Below are 21,263 nucleotides of genomic sequence, written 5' to 3'. Positions count from 1 at the left end.
AAAACTGGCCACATTGGTTACTGTGGTGCTATGCTATCAGCCCAAGGGAGGTCCCTTCCCTTCAACCATTGCTAGTACAGAAGTCACATGCCCATGCTACCCTTTTAGTGAGTCCAGAGAGCTCTTTGGAAGATCCCAGAGTGGTAAAAGGAACTGAAGTCTGTGGCAGGCGTTGGAACATTGAAGCTGGCACAGCCCATGTAGCAGGCAAGAACTGGAAGTAGATGGGCCTGTGGCCACTTTTTACAGGGTAGGAACTGAGGCATGGAGAGTGGAGATCATAACCTTCCTGGGACCTCCTTGGGAAGTGCCTCCTCCAACAGTCGGCATTGTCTCTGTCAGTGGCAGATAAGGACCGTGACTCTCGGGAGCTGGGCAGCTTTTGCTTGTTATTTTCTGAAACTGCCAGTCAGAGGGGCAGTGGAATAGTGCCAAGCCTGGCAACTGAGGAGGGACAGAGGTGCAGGCATTACAGCAGTCTAGTTTTAAGGATCTTCATATCTGCCCCCCAAAAAGCAGTATCAGAAAGTGGGTGAGTGCAGGTATTCCACTCCTTGGAATATACCCAGAAGATGCTCCAGCACACAACAAGAACATTTGTTCAACCATGTTCATATCAGCCTTATTCATAATAGCCAGAACGTGGAAACAGCTTAAGTGTCCCTCAGTAGAAGAATGGATAAAGTAACTGTGGTACATTTACACTATGGAATACTACTCAGCTATTAAAAACAAGGAATTCCCAAAATTTGTGGACAAATGGATTGAACTAGAAATGATCATAATGAGTGAGTTCACCCAGAAGCAGAAAGAGTCAAATGGTATATACTCACTTATATCTGGACACTAGCCCAATGGGCATGTCCCATGAATGTTTTCACTTACCAGGAAAGTGGGACAGAGGGGAGGACATCCTACTGGGACTCTAGGTGAGAGAAGCAAGGGAGAATGGGGAAATAGAAGGATCCAGAGGGTCCTAGAAACCTACAAGAAGAACATTTTGATGGGCAGATCTGAGCCCAGGGGTCCTGCTCAAACTATGGCACCAGCCAAGGACAATATGTGCAGTAAACTTCGAACCCCTACCCAGATCTAACCAATGGACAGGACATTCTCCACAGTTGAGTGGAGAATGGGGTCTGACTTTCACACGTACTCTGGTGCCTCATATTTGACCATGTCCCCTGGATAGGGAGGCCTGCTTGCACTCAGAGGAAGGATAGCAGGCTACCAAGAAGAGACTTGATACCCTATGAGCATATACAGGGGGAGGAGGTCCCCCTCAGTCACAGTCATAGGGGAGGGGAGTAAGGGGAAAATGGGAGGGAGGGAGAAATGGGAGGATACAAGGGATGGGATAACTTAATAAGTTATAAATTAATAAATTAAAATATATTTTAAAAAATATATTTTAAAAAAGAAAAGAGAAAGTGGGTGGGTGAAGTGCATTCCTATTAATCCATCTACAGGGTGAATACACAACCAAAGTTTCTATGAATAGTGTTTGTACATCCTGCTCAGAATCATATCTCTCACCATAGACAAAAGGGAACAGCAGTCGAAGCTGTGCGAATACGCCGATGTGAGCATAGGCTGTTACTCCACCTCATAAAGGAAGGAAATGCTGACACATTCTTTAGGGTATATGAGGACCTTTTACTAGGCCCAGATATAAAAGATTAGACACTGTAAGAGGTATTAGGTGAGGCTCTAGATATGGTCCAGAGAGTCGAGTACATAGGCAGAAAATAAAATGAGGGGTAGGCATGGAGTTAGTATTTTGTGGGGACATGCCTTCTGTTTGGGAAACGGGAAGTTCCGGAGTTTGGGAGTGGCACAGTGAAAACCAATAGAGAAATCCATAAAGATTTTAAAGGCTTTGTTTCATTCAGTCGGCCTTATTTGCAAGCTGTTGTCTTTCCCGTGGCTGAGCTGTGGTTTCGTCCTCACCAGGTCCTTAGTTTGATGGTGGTGGTGACATCCATAGACAGTGACATGCGTATGCAGATGCTCACATCTAAACTCTAAACAGAGTTTAGACACAGTTTGCTGCAAGTGGCGTATTCTGTCTCAAATGTAGAAGTTATATCGTTACAAAATTAGCAACTTGGGGCTGGAGAGATGGCTCACTGACTGCTCTTCCAGAGGCCCTGAGTTCAATTCCCAGCAACCACATGGTGGCTCACAACCATCTATAATGTGATCTGATGTTCTCTTCGGGCGTGTAGGTGTACATGCAGGCAGAGTATCGTATACATAATAAAAAATAGATTAAGCCTTAAAAAAATTAACAACTCAGAAAACAGAGAGGATGAACCTCCCCGAGACTAGCCCTATTCAGTGCATTTCCAGGTCTATTGCTTTGTTATGTCTCCCTTGTGTTATCTGAATTGTCTGATTGCCTCATCAGTGGGGGCATATGACTTGCTGGAGGGAATCTGCATGTTAGGCAAAGGCTGTGTTACCCTGGCAGGAGAAAGGATCTGAGGACAGGGCTCCATGCTCCCTTGCCTCTTCACACAAGGCTTGGCTTCCTCTCTGGATGTGTAGCTAGCCACACCCCGCACCCAGCCATCTTGGGCATAGAGGTGGTATGAATTAACTCAAGTGGTACACAAGATTGCTTGGCTTGAAGTAACTACTAACCACCTTTACCTGGCCTTAGCCAAGGCTACGTATCTTGTGCTAAGAAAGGAACAGGTGCTCCCAAGCCCAACACGTTCCATTTCATAATGTCTTTTCCCAACTGGCTACTTGGTTTGTGAGTGCATACAGAGGGCCCTAAGCTTGGACTTTGCCTGCAGCCTTTCAACACCCATGTGTTTCACAGTTGTCTTTGCAAACACAGTTTCATCATTAGTCCCTCTCCACAGCGCACAGTGCGCGGTCTCAGGGTTTGGACAGAGAAAAATACCAAGGGCAGGGGTGATAGTCAGGCCCTGCCCCCCACCCCCACCCCACTGAGTCTGGAACAGTCTGATCCGATTCACACAAGGCACTTTGGACGTTGAACATGTGTGTTTCGTAGTGAGTATCTTCATACTGAATATCTTCCCATTCAGTTCCATTCTGAGACTAGAAGGCAGTGAAAACAGCTGGGTTTCCAGGCTGAGGCCCCGCCTCTCACCCCACTTTTGATTGGTGGAGGACGAACTGGGGCTTCCCAGGAGCCCTTTAGTTCAAGAGCTTATCGGAAGGGCTCTCCGAATCCAGGAAAGCAGTTTGTACTATTTTCAGTTTATGAAGCTGCATGTGCATAGCGTGCATGCAGTAGGCATGCCCCAGGCCCCTCTGGACACGGCTTCTCCCAGCCCCTCCCTTCCTCACCTGCGTCTGGATGCAGGCTTCAGCACTATGAGTGACTGGTTATTGTTCAGTTGCCCGCTGACCTGGACCTCCAGCCTCCTGGCTTTCGAGATCGCTTAGTCTTTCTGACAATTTTACCTGAAAGCTGTGTAGGGACTCCCGGCCACCACCTGTCTCATTAGCCCACAGGAGACACTTGCTTATCACCCACAGCAAGCCCTGAAGAGTGGTGGCATTTTTCCTGTACCAGCTCCCTTCAAGGGTCATCTTGTTAGATGGCGCTTCCTCCAGGCACAAGCCTGGCCCAGATTTCTGGCACTAGTCATAGCAAGGCCTGCTGTAAAGAGGTGATCCACAGCGTGGGCTCTGCTCTCCTCAGGCCTTCTTTCCTCCTTGCTTAGTCTCAGCATGCACCAGCAGACTGGTGATTTCTCCCAGACTCAGCTACATACTCACACAGGAACTAGTTCCTACCTACGCTCTCTTTCTTCACATCCTTGGAAAGATTCTGCTCTAGAATGTTCCACCCAGGAGACACAAGGTTCTGTTTTCATGTAAGAGTATCCTGGAGCCAGCCCATCCTCCAGAGTGTGCGCTGTAGCCCTTTATGTCTCTCAGCTTCATCAGAGGCTTCCCTGTCAGGTGTCTTGACAATCTAGGTGCGAACCCTGGTGACGAGACCAGCCCTACCATGCCAGGGCCGCCCACTCAGTCACATTCCTTTAACAGGTGGGATGGGTGTTGTTTTAAATGTACTTCAACCCTTGGCAGAAGAGGAGAAATTCTAAAGTGACATTGACGTCCCTCTTGTCCACTGCCAGCCTACTAAAGCAATGAAGCTCAGAGAATTAAAACTTCTCCAGGAATCCTGTGCTCAGGGAAAAGAAAGGCTGAAGCCTAGTGCCAGTCAAAGGGGGAACTTGTCACTCAGGAAGAGGCTTCACACGGTGCCGACAGCTTATCGGACGTCGTGGAGGAAAGACTGAAGCTAAGACAGTGATGGATGGGACAGCGCCTTGGCCAGCCGCTTAGCTGTAACACCCTTTGCCCTCTGCGTACACACCAACCTCATGTCAGGACCCTGTAGATACACCTGGGACCGTTGGGCCCTTTATTGGTTCCTCTTCCCAATATGGCCACAGCGTCTACTTCCTTCTTGGCTTTTTATCAGTATTTGTCACTTCAGTAGTTGTATTGGGGCATGTAGCTGAGCCAGGCTGTTACGTTTGCCTGCACCCTGAGAACTCTGCTGTAACATGTTTGGAAAACTTACCAGTGCTAGCAGTGGTAACACTGAGAACCAACCGCAACGATTGCAAATGGTATCACCTTTCTGGATGAGTGGCCTGGTGCTCTGTGATAAGCTTTTTAAAATCAAGCCAAGGTTCCTAATGGGATAAGGACCAGCTTAGGCTAAAGGTTTTAAATAAAAGTCTAGGCGTGCTCAGGATGCAGGAAAGGCCCAGCCAGGCTGCTGAGGTTGGGGTGAGTAGGTCTGTGTTTGCTAATTGCAAATCCTTTCCCAGCAGGGCTGGGCATAGAAAACAGGGGCAGGATTCCATAGGGCCCCATGACATCCATACCTGTGATGGCCTTGGATATGAAGGGCCGGGCTGTGTTTCTTTTCATCTGTGCTCATGAAACTCCTGTTAGAAGAACAGAAAGTGCCGTTGGATGCAGGGGAAACTGAGACAAGAGAGTAAGTTACTTGGCCAAAGAACAGAGCTACCAAGTGGTGGCTCTCTGGCTGCTGTGCACAGTATTTTTTGTGGCTCTTGCACCTGTCATAAAAGAGATGAGATAGGGAGATACGACAAGAAATGAGACAGCCCATGAAATTGTGAAACCGCAGCAACAAACAGTGTAGATAGTGGGAAGGCCACAGCCATGCTTGTGTGGTCAGTGGTGTGCGCTTACTTCTACAGGCATGGCTACTGCGCTTTGTGTGCCGATGTCTACCAAGAGCATTGTGCTCCTGCTCTGACCATGCCTCTCTGGTTTGCAAGGGCAGTGAAGTCAGCAAATTTGTCTTTACTTCTCACAGAAATCTCCAGTGATCTTTTCGTTTGCTTGCTTTATGTGACTTGAAATTTCAGTCATGCCATTAACCTGGTATGTATGCTAAAATGCTAATAGGTTGTGCAATTTTTTTTTTTTTTTTTTTGAGTTAGGATCCTTCCCATGGCAGGTGGAGGCTCCTCCTGGGAGGTTCCACCCCCTGAGTGTTACTGTAGACTCTGCCCTTGATAGGAACCTGCTTGTTGGGTATTGACACATGGTGAAATGATCATTGGGGCTGCTAGATCAGGAGGTTTATTGGAACCCAGAACATCATGGATAGATGACAGAATAACTTGGCCTTTAATAGGAAGCACTAAGTGCCAGCAAGGAAAAGGCCCACTTCATTCCAGTCTGCCTTTTATAGGAAACATCTTTTCCATGTCTTTTCATGCAGAGTTCTTGAGGGAGAAAGCTTATACACAGATGCTTCTGTGCGATGCCATATCAAACAGTCACAATTCCCCCTGCAGTACGGTATTGGGGGAAAGCCTTTTTTGTCATATTTCTTGATATGAGCAGAGAGCTTTCCTGGAGTGGCAGTTAGAATCCAGGAAAGGAACCACTGTAGTTCAGGTACAACCCATTGTAGTGAGAATTCTGGAATTTTGGCTCCTTTAAAAACACAGAACTATTATAAGAATTTGTTTTAATCTAAGGGGTGGGGATATGGGGCTACCTCACACTGTTCTAGCAGAGGTGTGGTTTTGCCAGGTGTAGATAGTGGAATTCTGGGAACTTTTCAGAGGTCATATAAATGCTAGGGCCCCGAGAGGTAGGATGGCTAGTTGTTAGTTGTTCAGGGGGGTTGGTTGTGGTTTGTTAGTAGTCGAGCTCAAAGAAAGAACAAAAGGAAAGATATTTGATTCAGGGATCTCTCTCTCTCTCTCTCTCTCTCTCTCTCTCTCTCTCTCTCTCTCTCTCTCTCTCTCTCTCTGCCCCCTTCCTTTTCTCTCCCAGCTAATGATATAAGGTAGGAGGATACAGAGTAGGAAAAAAGAAGAATACACAAAGTAGTAAAGACAAGAAATACTCCATCTACTCAGCTTGCCTTGGAGTTGACTGCCATCTTGTTTCCAGAATTTTTCACTTTAGCCCCCTAGGAGAGTTCCTTATGAAATAAGCCTGCGAGTCTATATATTGTGACTCAATAGGCAAATAGGATGCATTGGTTACTTTCTCATTTCTGTGACAAAATTCCCTGACAAAAATCAACTTAGGAGGATGAAAAGTTTGTGTAGTTTATAGTTTGAGAGGATATAGTTCTTCATGCTGGGGAAGGCATGGTGGCAGGAGCTTGATGCCCTAAGGGAAGGCAATGTAGAGGTGAATACTGGTGCTCAGCTGGCTTTCTCCATCCTGGGCACCATCCTATGGCATGGCACCAACAACATTCAGTATAGTCTTCCCACCTCAGTTAACCCAGTCTACACACGCCCTCACACACATGCCCAGTGGCTTGTCTCCTAAGTGATTTTAGGTCCTATCAAATTGACAGTGTTGACTCTCATACTGTGTAGATGTGATAGTACTTAACCCTGGCTGGTTAAGATCCCTATTTCAACCACCAAACCAAATAACCCAATTAAAAAATGGGGCTCTAAACAGAGAATTCTCAACAGAGGAATATCGAATGGCTGAGAAACACTTAAAGAAATGCTCAATGTCTTTAGTCATCAGGGAAATGCAAATCAAAACAACTCTGAGATTCCATCTTAACACCCATCAGAATGGCTAACATAAAAAATTCAAATGACACCACATGCTGGCGAGGATGTGGAGAAAGAGGAACACTCCTTCATTGCTAGTGGGAATGCAAACTAGTACAACTACTTTGGAAACCTATCTGGTGCTTTCTCAGAAAACTGGGAATAGGGCTTCCTAAAGACCCAGCTATTCCACTCCTTGGAATATACCCAGAAGATGCTCCACCACACATCAGGGACATATGCTCAACTATATTCATAGCAGCCTTATTCATAATAGCCAGAACCTGGAAACAGCCTAAATGTCCCTCAGTTGAAGAATAGATAAAGAAATTGTGGTACATTTACACTATGGAATACTACTCAGCTATAAAAAACAAGGAAATTCTGAAATTTGTGGACAAATGGAGGGCACTAGAAACGATCATACTGAGTGAGTAAACCCAGAAGCAGAAAGAACCACATGGTATATACTCACTTATAATTGGGCACTAGCCCAAAAGGCATTTCCCATGAAAGTCTTCACCTACCAGGAGATTGGGATAGATGTGAGGACATCGGACTGGGACTCTTGGTAAGAGAAATATAGGAGATGGGGAAATAGAAGGACCCAGAGGACCTTAGAAACCTACAAGAAGAACATCGTAATGGGTGGATCAGGGCCCAGCAGGGTCTGTTCAAACTACTGCACTAACCAAGGACATTACAAGTAGTAAAGATCGAACTCCTACTTGGATCTAGCCAATGGACAGGACATTCTCCACAGTTATGTGGAGAGCGGGGACTGACTTTGTCATGAACTCTGGTGCCCCATATTTGATAACCTCCCCTTGGTGGGGAGCCCTGGTGGCACTCAAAGAATAAGCAGGCTACCAAGATGAGACTTGATAGCCTATGACCATAAAGTGGGGGAGGAGATCCCCCTCGCTCATAGACCTAGGGGAGGGGAATAGGGTGAAAGTAGGAGGGAGGGAGGAATGGGAGGATACAAGTGATGGGATAATAATTGAGTTGTAATCTGAATAAATTAATTAAAAAATAAATAATAAAAATATCTCTGTTTCAGAGTAAACACTGGGTACTCTCCTCACATCTCCTCACATCTTTATTGATACAATATTCTCCTCACATCTTTAAGAATGTTTATAGAGGGGAGAATAGATTGCAGAGTTGGGAAAAGACGATTTGGGAACTGGTGATAACAGGTCTGAAATCCTGTAGGGAATGTAGTTTAATGGGAGAGAGATACCCATTCCTTTTGGCTAAGGGGCTAACTAGGAAGCCTAGCTATCATTTTGTGGGGAAATCTGGATTCACAGTCAGGCTAGTGCACCTGGGTGATAGGGTGCTGTAAGGATGGGGCACAACTGGGACGCTGTAAAAAGACTTTGCAACTTGAAGCAGCCCCATTAATGACTCTACTGGCCCTGGGAGTAGGGGAGGTGAATGGCTTCTCAGTCCCTTCTCCTATGGCTGTGATGAAATAGCTGACAAAATCAGCTAGAGGGAGAAGGGCTTGTTTGCAGTCATTTGTATTTCAGCTAGTTTCTTCTTATGCTGTCCAAGACTGAAGCTGGGGACCCTGCTGCTCCCCTTTTTAAAGGGTCTGTCTGTTGCCTCAGTTAACTTAAGCCAGATTACTCCACAGGCATGCCCAAGCTAACCTGATTTAAGAAGCCCCTCATGGTTGGCTGTGAGTGGGGGAGCTTGTCTACCAGGTGGTTCCAGATCCTGTCACGTTTACAGCTAACACTGACCATCACAGGTAGCTAATTATGAGCTTTGGAGTCTTGTGTTCTAGAAATCCTCAAGTCCTTTGAATTTAGTTATTGGCCTGATTTCTTCTAGGCTTATCCAAATGCTTAAATGCTCTGTGTCCCTCAAGGGATGGCTGTTGGGCAGTTTTACATGTTCTTGGAAACCAAAGCTTCTTATGAGGTTTAAAACACACTTCTACCTCCCACCCCAGATCAGCTGTGCTCTCAGCACAGGGCTGATGGGCTCAGTGTAGAAGGGTCTAGAGCGTCTTGATGGTCGTGCAGCCAAAGCTCTGTTTTATTGTTTATCTCAAGCAGTAAAGGGCACAGGCCCTGGGAACAGGTCCCTGCATCAGCCATTGGCCCATGGGGTTCTTCTGCTATCAGAATTTCCACAAAGGATTGTTTATAGAACATTTATTTTTAACATAAATCAGTGACATTTCTTACCCAAACATTTTTGTTGTTCTAACCCTCCATGAACTCTGGGGTTGGGGAAGACATAACCGGTTCCTGTCATCCATCTTTTGAGAGCACCATCACAGGAAAGCATGTAAGAAAGATGAAACTGTTTCCTTCCAGAATTGAGAAGGAGGGTGATTTGTTTTAGGTGAACTCCTGATAGGCCGTGTGCTCAGGACTCCACTCCTAGAGTCCTGAAGCTTCCCTAATGGAGCTCAGAGCATCTGGAGGATACGTTAGTGTGTGTGTGTTGGGGAAACGGCAGAAAGCTATGTGTGGAAGCTGTGTGTGGGAGGCCAGGGGTGAGAAATAAAGAGGGGCTGGGTGGCCTAGCTCTGTGCTTTGTGCATCAGGCCTGGCAAAGTAATTATCTCCACAATCTTTTCACTTTGTGTTTTAGATTCTGAGAAATACACTGGAGGATTAAAGAATTTTCTCTGTCTCCCAAAGTGAACTGCAGGGGTGGGGTCAGCCATTCCCTGAGGGAAGGCAGAGGCCTCTCCTGTGTCATCCATCTTCAGCCGTCCAGTGGCTCAGTGGCCAGCTTCCGGGCTGCCTAGCCACCCTGCCGTGCAGCGCCTAGCATTGCCCTGTTACTGCACCTCCTATATACCTGGCATCTGGCCTGGTGCGCACTGGGCATGTTCAGGGCTTTGCCTGGCATGGCTGGAATCTGACATAGAAGATAGGCTCCTTTAGGACTCACTGACAAAAAAACACTGTGTTATTTTGTTCATAAAATGAAATACCTTACAGCAGATTGTGGTTTGCTTTATTGTTGGTGTAATCGTCTCTGTCGTCTATAACTTTGTTCTACAATACAAGTTCAGTTTATATTTGAGCTCATATTATAATTCTATTTTTGTTAGAGTTATTTAATTTTACATGCTTATAAGTTTACATAAATATTTTAATGTCTTAAAATTTATTCTCACATTAAAAAATAATATACTAAAGCTATTTAGATAGAAATAATTTTACGTCCTGGATAACATTTTTAACTTTTTTCTTCATCAACACATGTTAAAGTCTTTGGTTTGGTTTGGTTTTTGGCTTTTTTGAAACAGGGTTTCTCTGGGTAGCCCTGGCTGTCCTGCAACTCACTTGTAGATCAGGCTGGCCTCAAACTCAGAGATCTGCCTACCTCTACCTCTTGCGTGTTGTTTTAAAAGTGTGTGCCACCACACCTGGCTACTTTTTACATTTTTTGCTTGTAATGCTTATGACTTATTTTCTTTTAAAGGCTTACTTCAGCAAAAGATGGCAAGTGGCTTTTTTTCTACATGAGGGTAGAAATGTCTAGAGCTTTAAAAAAGTACATTTATTATTTGTATACATGCGTGCATGTGTGCTTGTGCGTATGTGTGTGTGTCTCTATGTGTATGTATGTGGTGTATGTGGTAGATGTGTGTGTTTATGTGTGTGTGGTATGCATGAGTGTATGTGTGTGCGTGTATGTGTGTATGTGTGTGTGGTATGCATGTGTGTATGTGTGTGTGTGTGGTGTGTATGTGTGTGTATGTGGTGTGTATGTGGTATACATGTGCATGTGTGTGTGCGTGCATGTATGTGGTTATGTGGTGTACATGTGCGTGCATGCGTGTGTGTGTGTGTGTGTGTGTGTGTGTGTGTGTGTGTGTGTGTAGGTCAGAGGTAACTTGTAGAAATTGGTTCTTAAAGCATGTTAGTCCTGAGGATGGAACTCAGGTTGTTAGGTGTGGTAGTTAGCGTCTATATGTGGTGACTCATCTTATTGGCCCTGTCTGGAGAATGTAAAAGCAGCCACTGTTAAAAAAACAAAACAAGACAGCGATTTTTAAAGAACAAAACCTTCATTATACATAAAAAAAAAAAAAAAAAAAGCATGACAACTAGACTTTAGCAGGACAAAATCTCTTAAGAATCCATCAGGAATCAAGTGTCTGAGGCAGTGTCTAATTCCTGAATTGTTTCCTGGTAGGAAAGATGTGTATCTGAGTATTTACCTAAAGTTGAGACTCAAAATTCTTTCCTTGCTAATACAGAAAGTCTAGGTTGCTCAGTGAAATGAAGGTGTCCACAGTAGGCACTGTCCTTGCTGTCCTCTGAAGATCCCCTGTCCCCTGTCCCCTGTCTCCCCAGATGGTGATCTGTCAAGTGGTGGGCGAGACCCTTCAGTTCCTGGTCAGTGCAGGGCCTGCCTCTGCCCCAGGCTCTGAATTCCAGCTGTATGACGTCCGGCTTTCCCCGTTTCATTTAAAGGTAAGGCTGTGTAGATGTCATCAGTCACAGGAAATCCGTGGTAGTCATGACCTTGTGCTCCCTCCCATAGGCAGGAGGCGGGGAGGGTCCTCCGTGCTGGGTGGCCGACACTGGAAGGTCTGTGCCCCACAGCGATGAGATGGAGCCCTCTCCTCTAGTAGCTCCTAGCCTGTATGCTCTGTCCCCTTTCTGAGGCCATATGGAACTAGGGCAGCATGGTGTACAGCTGGTTGGGAGAAGTGACTAGATAACTGGGTGAAGGCCCTGTGACCCACCCTGATTCTCCATCAGGGACTGTCAGCATTCAGCAAGCGCGGCCATGATGATCTTCTGCAAGCAGACAAGATGAAAATGGTGGCAGTTTGACTCTGAGAATAGCCATATTCAATAGGGTCCTTGAGGGCTACAGGACTGTGGGCTCATGGTCCTGTTGGCTATATTTCAGTTGTAAAGAGCTCATGCACTCCATCACTCTTTGCTTGGTCACTGTGCCTTGTGCCTTTCCAGCTCAGTCACCATAGGTGTAGTCCTCAAACGATACCTATTGGCTCAGTCTCCTGCCAGCCTTTCTCATTGTTAAAGATACTTATGATTCCTTTTGGTCATCTGGTGATATAAGATGTTCTCACCACTTTATGATCCAGGCCCTAACCACACCTGCCAAGTCCCATTTGCTATATCTGGCCCTATACATAAGGCTTCAGGGATGAAGGCCTGGCCTCCATGATTCTGCCCCCTCTTATATGAGTAGGTCTGTTCAATATAGGAGGCCAGTTGAGGCTGCTGGAGTGGCCCAGGCGATAGGGGGAAGGATTCCACGGCACTCCATATAGAATCCCAGGGACGTGTGGACATGGATACTGGCCTTGCCCAGGACCGAAGACAGGGTGCTCTGGGTCCCTTTGCACTCTCTGCTCTCCTATGGCTTGGTGACAGAAAGAGCAGCACGGAGCACAGTGAGGCTGTAGGGTGTCCGTGACACCTGGCCTGAGGAGCTGCCTGGGCAGAGGGGAGGCTACCCATTCTGGAAGAACCATGGTAGACCGAGGCAGCGACTGAGTCATTGTCCGTGAGAACAGGTGACTGAAGGAACACACATAGGGGCTGGAGCCCCGGCTCAGCGGCTAAGAGCACATTACTGTTCTTGCAGATGATCTGGGCTTGGTTTCCAGCATCCTCATGGTGGGCTTACAATCTTTTGTGACTCCAATTCTAGTGGGCATCTCAACTCTTCTGGCCTCCGGGGTCACCAGGCATGCACACAGTATACTTACATACACATAGGCAACTCATACACATTATCTTAATTACTTTTCTATTGTGGTGATAAAATATCATGACCAAAAGCAACTTGGGGAGGAGAGAGTTCATTCCAGCATACAACTCTCAGTCACACTCCGTCACAGAGGCCACGGAGGGTGCTGCTTACTGGCTTTCTCCCCATGGCTTGCTCAGCCTATTTTCTTATACAACCCAGGAGCACCTGTCCAGGGGTAGCATTTCCCATAGTGAACTGTGCTCCTCCACTAATCAGAATCCCTGCAAGATTGACTATAGGCTAATCCTATAGGGCCATTTTAAGGTTTGTTTAGGTTTGGGTCAAGTTGACAAAAATCACCTAGCACACACATAAAATAAAAATAAATTTTATAAAATGAACACACAGAAAGCGTTAGTGCACATGGACACACATATAATATGCATGCATATCTTGTACAAACACAGCACACAGTACACACATGCAACATGTGTATATAGTATACATATGGAACACATAATAGCATGCATACATGAGCTAATTAAGACTTGAGGGAATAACTCAGCTACCCAGTAACTGTTGCTCGATGGTTTGTTCTCACAGATGGAATTCCACATGGAAGAGAAGAGAGAGGACATCCAGATCAGGTGGTCTTTCACCCACACGCCAGACACAGCCATCAAGATTCAGCCCCAGGCCCCAGGGGAGGTCAGTCCGTAAGTCTTTGTCCTTCTTTCACTGGTGTGAGTAACCCTGAGTGGCTAGGGCGTGTCTCTAACTGGGCAAGTCTAAGGTGGGCAGCCCCTGCCAGCCACTCTCCGCTTGCTGACCTGGGCCACAAGAGACAAGGCGCTGAGGCTTTGACAGAGAGGACACTTCCCTTTCTACTCCTGGGGCCTCGGGGTATGAGGACGGAAACTGGGCTGCGGTGAGTAGGTGAAAGGTTCCCTGCTGTCACTTTCCTTTGCTGGACAAGGGAGTCCTTCCTGTGGCTTTCAAAAAGCTCCCTTGAAGTTCTGTTCCATTTCAACCAGCTCAGCCACCGAGGACTCACCACAGGAGAGACGTGTGGACTTTGTAGCATGTTCGCCTTTCATCTCACTTTTGTCTTCTCCTCTCTTTTCACTTTTTCTCTGGTGCTGAGAATGGAACCAGGGCCTTGAACATGCTAAACAAGTGCTCCGCCCCAGTCCTGTCGACACTTTAGCCTCCGTGTTTTGACAGAGATGTGCGCAGTATGAGGACTCGGTTGATTGGCTTTGGTTTGGTTTGAGTTTGTAAGTTTCACACACACACACACACACACACACACACACACACACACACACACACACACACACACACACACACACACTGACTAAGGTAACTTAACTAATATCAGACTGGTAACACAGCTACCCAGGGGATAAAAATGACTCAAGGAATCTTGAACACAGAACGGTCCCTTCTCAGCAAGAGATACCGAACATGTCAGGGCTTGTCTGTGTCTGTGTCAGCCTGTATAGCTGATGTCATTGTCTGAGAGAAGCAAACAGCAGAAGGAGGAAGGGAGAGAAAATGAATTGGGGTGGGGCTGCCCTTCTTTCTCCTTCCTTCTGCTCCTTGCTTCTCTCTGGTGATAACGTCATTTGTCCAGGGCTGCCGTCCACACAGGCAAGCTCAGCCACGTTGAATTTCTCATGTGGAGAAGGACACCAGTCTGTGGGATTCCTTGAGTCATTTTTTTCCCCTATGGATAGCTGTGCTACCAATCTGATATTGATAATTGCCTCAGTCAATGCTTCTTTGTATATTTACTTTTTATATAACTTATTTTTTATTTGTATGTGTATGGGTTTTGCCTGCATTTTTGTCTTTGTCTCATGTGCATGTGGTGCTTGCAGAGATCAGAAGAAGGCATTGGATGATGCCCTAGAAGTGAAGTTAGCAAGGGTTGTGAGCTACCTTGTGGGAGCTGGGAATCAAATGGGTGCTCTGAACTACTGAGCCTGCTCTTTAACTCCTTGTACATATTTTCCACTAATGTCAGTTCCACCAACAGTCAGACTGGGGAAAAGCTCTGCACCCATCCGTTTGGCCCTACTGGTATCTGCGCACAGCGACTGTGCCATTGTCTTTTTACAAAGGTGATTGCATTCATGCCTCCTCCTCCAGCCAGCATGCTGTCTGCATTGTGTACTTCCTCTTCCTCATTCTTTATGCACTCAATACATTTCTCTGTGGAGAGGCATTCTGGAGATCACCTTGTGGCTCAGTACTAGACCCACAGCACCCCTAGTGAATGAAAATAGCACTGGGATAGGGGAGGCCGGGAAGGGAGATTGCCCTGGCAACTGTTGGATAACGCAGGCCATCAGGCCAGAGTTCCTGTCTACTGACCTACGACTGTGCAGGTCAGACAGAGAAACAAGAGCTCAATAGGAGGCGTGGCCATCATGTGGGGTGTTATTCAGCCAGAAACGGAGTGGTGTGCTGGTGCATTGTGGATCCTGATTAGCCTTGCAAACAATAAAGCCGGATTCAGGCTACACTTGTGACATCGTGACACATCCAGTCCGGAAGAAGCAACCCAGAGAGAAAGGAAGATGGATGCCAGGGCTTGAGGACTTGATTCCTGATACGATGGAGTCAGAGTTTATCTTTGGGAAGTAGTGAGAAGGTTGTGAATATATTTAAGTAGTAGTTGCTCAGTACTGTGTATATACAAAAAAGAGCAGTGAACTGTACATTTTAAATGCTTATTTTATATCAAGTGACTTTTACTCCAACTTAAAAATGAAGGTTAGGTAATCAAGAGACCATTGAGGGGATAGGCAATAGCCTCCTGGTTCAAAGCACAGGCTCTTAACTGTTTTAACCACTTGGATTTGACTTTCAGCTCTCGTGATTATGGACTGTATGGCCCTGCAAATGTTAATTGACTTCTCTGTGCCTTAATTTCCTTATCTGTGAAGTGGAGGTAATGCGATGCAAGGATTCAGCTAGGTAACACACGTGTATGAGGCCTCCCATGGGAGCCATGGAAACGCCAGTCATTCTGGTTCTTGGTGTTTAATAGAGACCTTATGTTTTAGAGATTCGGGTCCACTTTTTAAAAATTTCTTTTTAAGTTTATATATGCACATTACATCCTTATCATAGCTCACTGCCTCCTCTCCTCCTGGTCTCCTCTCCTCTCTCCCTCTACCCCCTTGTCCTCAGAAAAGGGGACACCCCCCTAACCCACACCTCATATCAAGTCTCATCAGGACTGAGCTCATCCCCATGCAGGCCCAAGTCCACTCTAGGGAGGACTGGCCAGGCAGGGGGCAGGCAGCCAGTTGTCTTACAACAACATAAAGTCAGTTCCTGCTGTACAGGTTGCAAGTGTCCTATAAGCCAGTGGGAGCCAATGCCTCTAAAGGCCCGGCCTGTACAGCCAGATGGGGCCCCCAGTGAGGGTAAATGGCACCCAAAGTGCTTGCAGGCTTCCCACTACCGAACAGCATTGGAGCCAAGGTGGTGGATATTGGCAGAGATGTTGGCAGACCTTGACCATCACAAATTCTCTTCCCAAACCTCAGAAAGATGGCACGCATGCCTGGGCAGCCAACAGAGTATGACCTGTCATCTTAACAAATTATCTACTAAGGAGCCCCTTTTTCTCAAAAGTGAAAACCAAAGCTCTAATTGTGAAACGAGACTCAATGATACCAAGGTATCCTTCGCATTAATTGTGATTTTAAGACTAGATCCTTTAAAACTGAGTGTGGTACCATAGGCCTAAAATCCCTAGTCCATGGGAGGCAGAAGCCGGGGGATCATGAGTTTAAGGCCGACCTGGGATACACAATGAAATTTTCCCTTAAAAACAAAACAAAGGCTGGGGATGTATTCCACTGATAGAATGGGCAAAACCCAGTGCACTAAGACGTTTATAGAAGTGGTTCTCAACCTTCCTAATGCTGCGCCCCTCTATACAGTTCCTCATGTTGTGGTGACCCCCACAACCACAGATTGTTTTGTTGTTACTTCATAACTGTGATTTTGCTACTGTTACGAATCTTAATGTAAACATCTGATATGCACGCTGTCTGATATGTGACCCCTTGTGAAAGGGTTCCTTGACTTCCCAAAGGGGTCATGACCCACAGATCGAGACCCACCGGTTTATAGAGATCTGCTGCACAGAATAGAACCATACACACTTGGATGAGCACCAGTACCCAGCTAGGAATGGCTCAGGATGATTCCCGGGAAGCTTGTTGTGGTCCCTTCACAGGTTCCACATGGGGCTCTGGACCCTGAGCTCCAGAATGGTAACAGATCAATCCTGACTCTTAACTTGATGGGCTCTAGAATCACCATGGAAACAGACTCACAGACAAGCCATTGAGGGAGTTTCAAGGTTAGATAAACTGAGATGGGAAGACCCATCCCATAGGCTGGGATCCCAGAGTGGACAAAGAGGAGAAACAAGTTGAGCACCAGCATTCGTCTATCTGCTTCCTGATTATGTGCTGTGATTAGCTGTGTCCTGTTCCTGCCACCTTGCTTTCCCTGCCATGACTGACTGGGCCCTTTCTTACATCCACAACCAATCAATCCAATAGCTGAAAGCAGCACATGTTTTTTCGGGGTCTGGAGTCTTAGCCCTGGTCTTTGCCTTCCATCAAGTTCATGGCTGCACTGTGCCTCTCTGCAGCTCAGAGGCCTCATCAGCCCCACATAGTTGTTAGCATGACTAGCTCATTATGTCGCTGGCTGCACTCTTGAAGGCTGCTGCTGTTCCTGGCGTGTCATGAGCTAGCAGGACAGTTACAGTCCTAGTAACAACAGCCAGCGTAGCTCTCACACCAAAGCTGAGTGATGTTGTCTGATGGTTTTAACATCTGGCGCACTTGTCAGTACCTGCGTCTGGCATGCGGTGACCTCATGACCTCTCTCTCTCTCTCTCTCCAGAAACAGGTGCTCGAGGTAAACATGCTTTCTGAAGCCCTTGAGGATCTTCTCAAGCACCTAGTTAGTGCTGCCTCTCCATCTGTTTTTCTGAGCACCAAGCCTATGCAAGTTAAAGAAGCTCAGGTAAGCCCAGATCGCGGGACACAGGAGATTCCGAGCTTATGTTTCTAGTGCCTTCATTTCCCAATGTGGGGCTGACACAGCCCAGGCAGATATTGCCCTCAGTATTAGAACAGAGCCTTAGATCGGAGCTCCATGGTGTGAGACGTTGCCAGGCCACTCAATGTTGCTCTCCTGGTGAAGCTACGGTCCCCCACTTTGCACCATTCATTAGACACTGTCAGCCGGTGATGGGGTTTGATGCTAAATTCTAGGTGACTAGGGTCACAGGAATGTGAAAGATCATCTTTACCCTCATTTGTTTGCAGGGTGGCAGGCAGGGCTCAGCTAGGAGATTAGAACAACAGTAGGTTATGGACTTCCTTCTCAGAGAAACAAGGCAGGGGCCTCAGCCTTCCTAAACACCAGGGTCAGTTATCCACAGAGGTAGGGGCAAGCCTTAGCATCTTGTAGTAATCCTGTTAATGGTGGATTCTTGCAGAGCGGAGGGGACTAGCAACCATAAATATCAAAACTGGGGATGGTTCATAAGAGTATTTTGTATTTTCAGAATTCATGAACCCTAAAACATAAGGACCTATGCTATCATATCCAATCACATTCTAAAATGAAACTGTTCAGTTTCATTAAACGCCACACCCATGGCAGGCCTCTCCAGAGAAATTGAGCACTTGGAATGGGGGGTAAGAGAGATTTAAAAGATTTATTATGATGTTTTGGCTGATAAATACATGGTCTGAAGCCTTGCACACAAGGAAAGTTGACCACAGGCTCAGAGCTCAGGAGGATAAATGATCCTGTTTGATTCTAAAAGCAGAAAAAGAGTGTGGCCTGGCCTGAGCTGCCCGGAAGGAGGAACATTTGAGAGTGGCTCAGAATTTTCTTCTCAGGCCTTCCACTGACGGGGTGAGGCCCACTAGGAATGGCCGTCTACTTTACTCAGTCTGTCTGTTTAGATGTTGATCTCTTGCTCTGTAGCATGCAGCATACATGAAACCCTGGATTCAATTTTTAAGGTCATGTTTCCTAGGCATGGTGGCACGAGCTTGCAATACCAGCACTCAGGGTCAGACGTTCAAGGTCATCCTCCATTATAAAATGAGTCTGAGGCTAATGGAGTCTGGGTGACACAATACCCTGTCTAAGAAAAAAAACAAAAAACAAAACTTGCCGTGAACATTGATCTCATCCCAGACCACCATCATAGAAACACCCAGAATAGTACTGATCTGGGTATTGATGACCCTGAAGTGGAACTCTGGTACTTCAGTGGCTGAAGCACTTGTGGTACCAGTATCAAGACTGGAATTTGGATCCCTAGAACCCAAAGTAAATGCCAGGTGGACATAGAGTTCAGCCTGTAATTCTAGCCTCAGAAGGCAGAGACCAGGGGATCCTGGAGCAAGCTGGCTGGCTGGACTAGCTCTGTGTTCAATGGAGAGACCCTGCTTCAGTGACAAAGCATCTCATCTCCATCCCATCCTAGTGTTTTCAGGAGGTTTACAGTCCTTCTTGTCCTGTGGCATTCTTCACTCACAGACAGTGTTTGCTGGGTGGTACCCATGAGTGTCTGGGGAGATGTTAATAAGCATCCCCCGAGAAGTATCTCAAGTCCAATCAGCACACAGGATAGCTTGTGCATGGCTTTTACTGTTCAGAGCCCAGCACCTGTCAGAGAACCTTCTAGGGTTTTAGGTTCTTGTGCTAAATTTAAGAGCTCCTGTGAGCACTGTCATGGCAGCCAAGGCTCGATGCCCCTCTGAGAATAAGATATGTCCGCTCTGCCTCTGTCCCCTCACTTGTGCAGTATCAGAGGTCCGTAGAAGTTCTTCCTGTGACTGGTGGGCTCTGCCTGGAGACAGGAAGTGATCACAGGCTGATGGCCATTCATTACCTAGGTGTTGTCCTGTCAGGTCTGTCAGCCTGAAGACCAAGTCTCTATAAAGCACCTCTTCTGGGTCAGAGCATAGAACCATATGCTGGCTAGTCTTCATTGCCCTGGCAAGTAGACCACAAGCAGACTTTGAACAGGGCCCTCACTATTTCCAGGGTCTTCATTTGAGAAAGAAAAGGGGTCACTCCAGAGGCAACAGAACCTTTCTATGAAACAGAAGTGTCAATTCTGAGTTGACTCTGGGGGTCAGGTGCTTTGTTCTGGTGTCCGTGAAGACACTGGTGTCCCTGAAGATGGCGCCCCATATAGAAGCCAGCACCCCTGGCCAACCCCTAATACCCTCACAGCTGTTGCCTTGCTTTTCTCCCTGCAGACTCTACAGTGCACTTCTTCCACTGCTCAGGAATCCTGCCCTCCCAAACCTCCAAGGGCTCATGAACTGAAACTGCAGGTGAAGAACATCCGAGTCTCCCTGCTAAACCACCCTGGTGCTTCAGGTGGGTGTTGTTGCTGCCAGGGCCTCCTGAGGTTGCCCTCTGCCATGGGAAGGGCCTTCCTCGACTAGAGAATCCTCATATGGTAACCTGGGTGGGTCTACAGTGTGATCCCTGACTTCCTTGGCAGAAATATATAGTGAAAAGCTTGGTCTTTGGCTAATGGGCTTGGAGCCCAGAGGCCACAAGCCGTAAGCCCCTTAGCACAAGCGAGCAACTGAGGCTGGTGATGGTCAACAATACATACCCGCAGAGTTTGTGGGAAGGATTCTCAGTGTTCCAGATTCAGAGAAAGGGCGAGTATCTGAAACAGTGGCAATGCTAGTAACAGATTCTGATCATTATACAGGATATATATGCCGTGAAGGACCACACTGCACCCCATAAATATGCAAATGTAATAAGCTAAACTCATCTGCACGTATGTGAAGGTCAGGAAAAAGCAGTGTCATGGTTGCTTTCTGTTTTCAGCGCGACAGATACTAGCCTTAGTTTGTTTGTTTGTTTTTTGACTGAGCCAGTAAAGTCATGTTGAGTGCCCCCCCACCTCGAGGCTCTGAGCAGTCAGAGTTCTGCTGTCCTGAAAAGCTGGGTAGGTGCGTGGCTGATGGGGGATCAGAGTGCATGGACTCACTGGTACTGCTGGAGCTGCTGATGGGAGAAAGGCAGCTGTGGAACTCTGGCTCTCCCCAGAATTCCCAGTGGTCACTGCGGTCCCCCAAGCTTAGCAGCCTGAAGCAGGACATGACTTTTCAATTGCAGCTTGATGTTGATGAGGAGGAAGTGAGGTTCTGGTCATTGTTAAAGAATGCTAGGAGTTCTGGTCAGTATCTGCAAAGGTCCAGTTTACAAGGCATAAAGAGGCTTCATTTGAACTGTGTTTCTACAAAGCCGGCTGTAGATGATGTTTCTGGTGCAAGTGCTTGCATATTGCCTTTCGCGGCTGTATCACTTAGTGGCTGAGTGGGTCCCCTGGACCACCAGGCAGGGTGGGTCCCAGCCTGGGAGTCACATGCTATGCTACCA

General features: G+C 46.8%; 1 protein-coding gene across 1 annotated transcript in view; it reads left to right on the top strand.

Annotated features, from left to right (window-relative positions):
• Nucleotides 1-21,263, top strand: part of C2cd2 (C2 calcium dependent domain containing 2) — a 58,318-nt gene that overhangs the window by 13,360 nt on the left and 23,695 nt on the right. The window contains exons 3-6 of the mRNA XM_051150335.1: nt 11,411-11,530; nt 13,392-13,496; nt 17,730-17,852; nt 20,117-20,240. Coding sequence (XP_051006292.1) covers nt 11,411-11,530; nt 13,392-13,496; nt 17,730-17,852; nt 20,117-20,240 — 472 coding nt within the window. The remainder of the gene's footprint in view (nt 1-11,410; nt 11,531-13,391; nt 13,497-17,729; nt 17,853-20,116; nt 20,241-21,263) is intronic.

The sequence above is a fragment of the Acomys russatus genome, chromosome 8 (assembly GCF_903995435.1).
Source record: "Acomys russatus chromosome 8, mAcoRus1.1, whole genome shotgun sequence".
Taxonomy (NCBI): Eukaryota; Metazoa; Chordata; class Mammalia; order Rodentia; family Muridae; genus Acomys; species Acomys russatus.
Note: the sequence above shows the minus strand (reverse complement) of the source record. Positions and strands in the feature narration are given on the sequence as shown.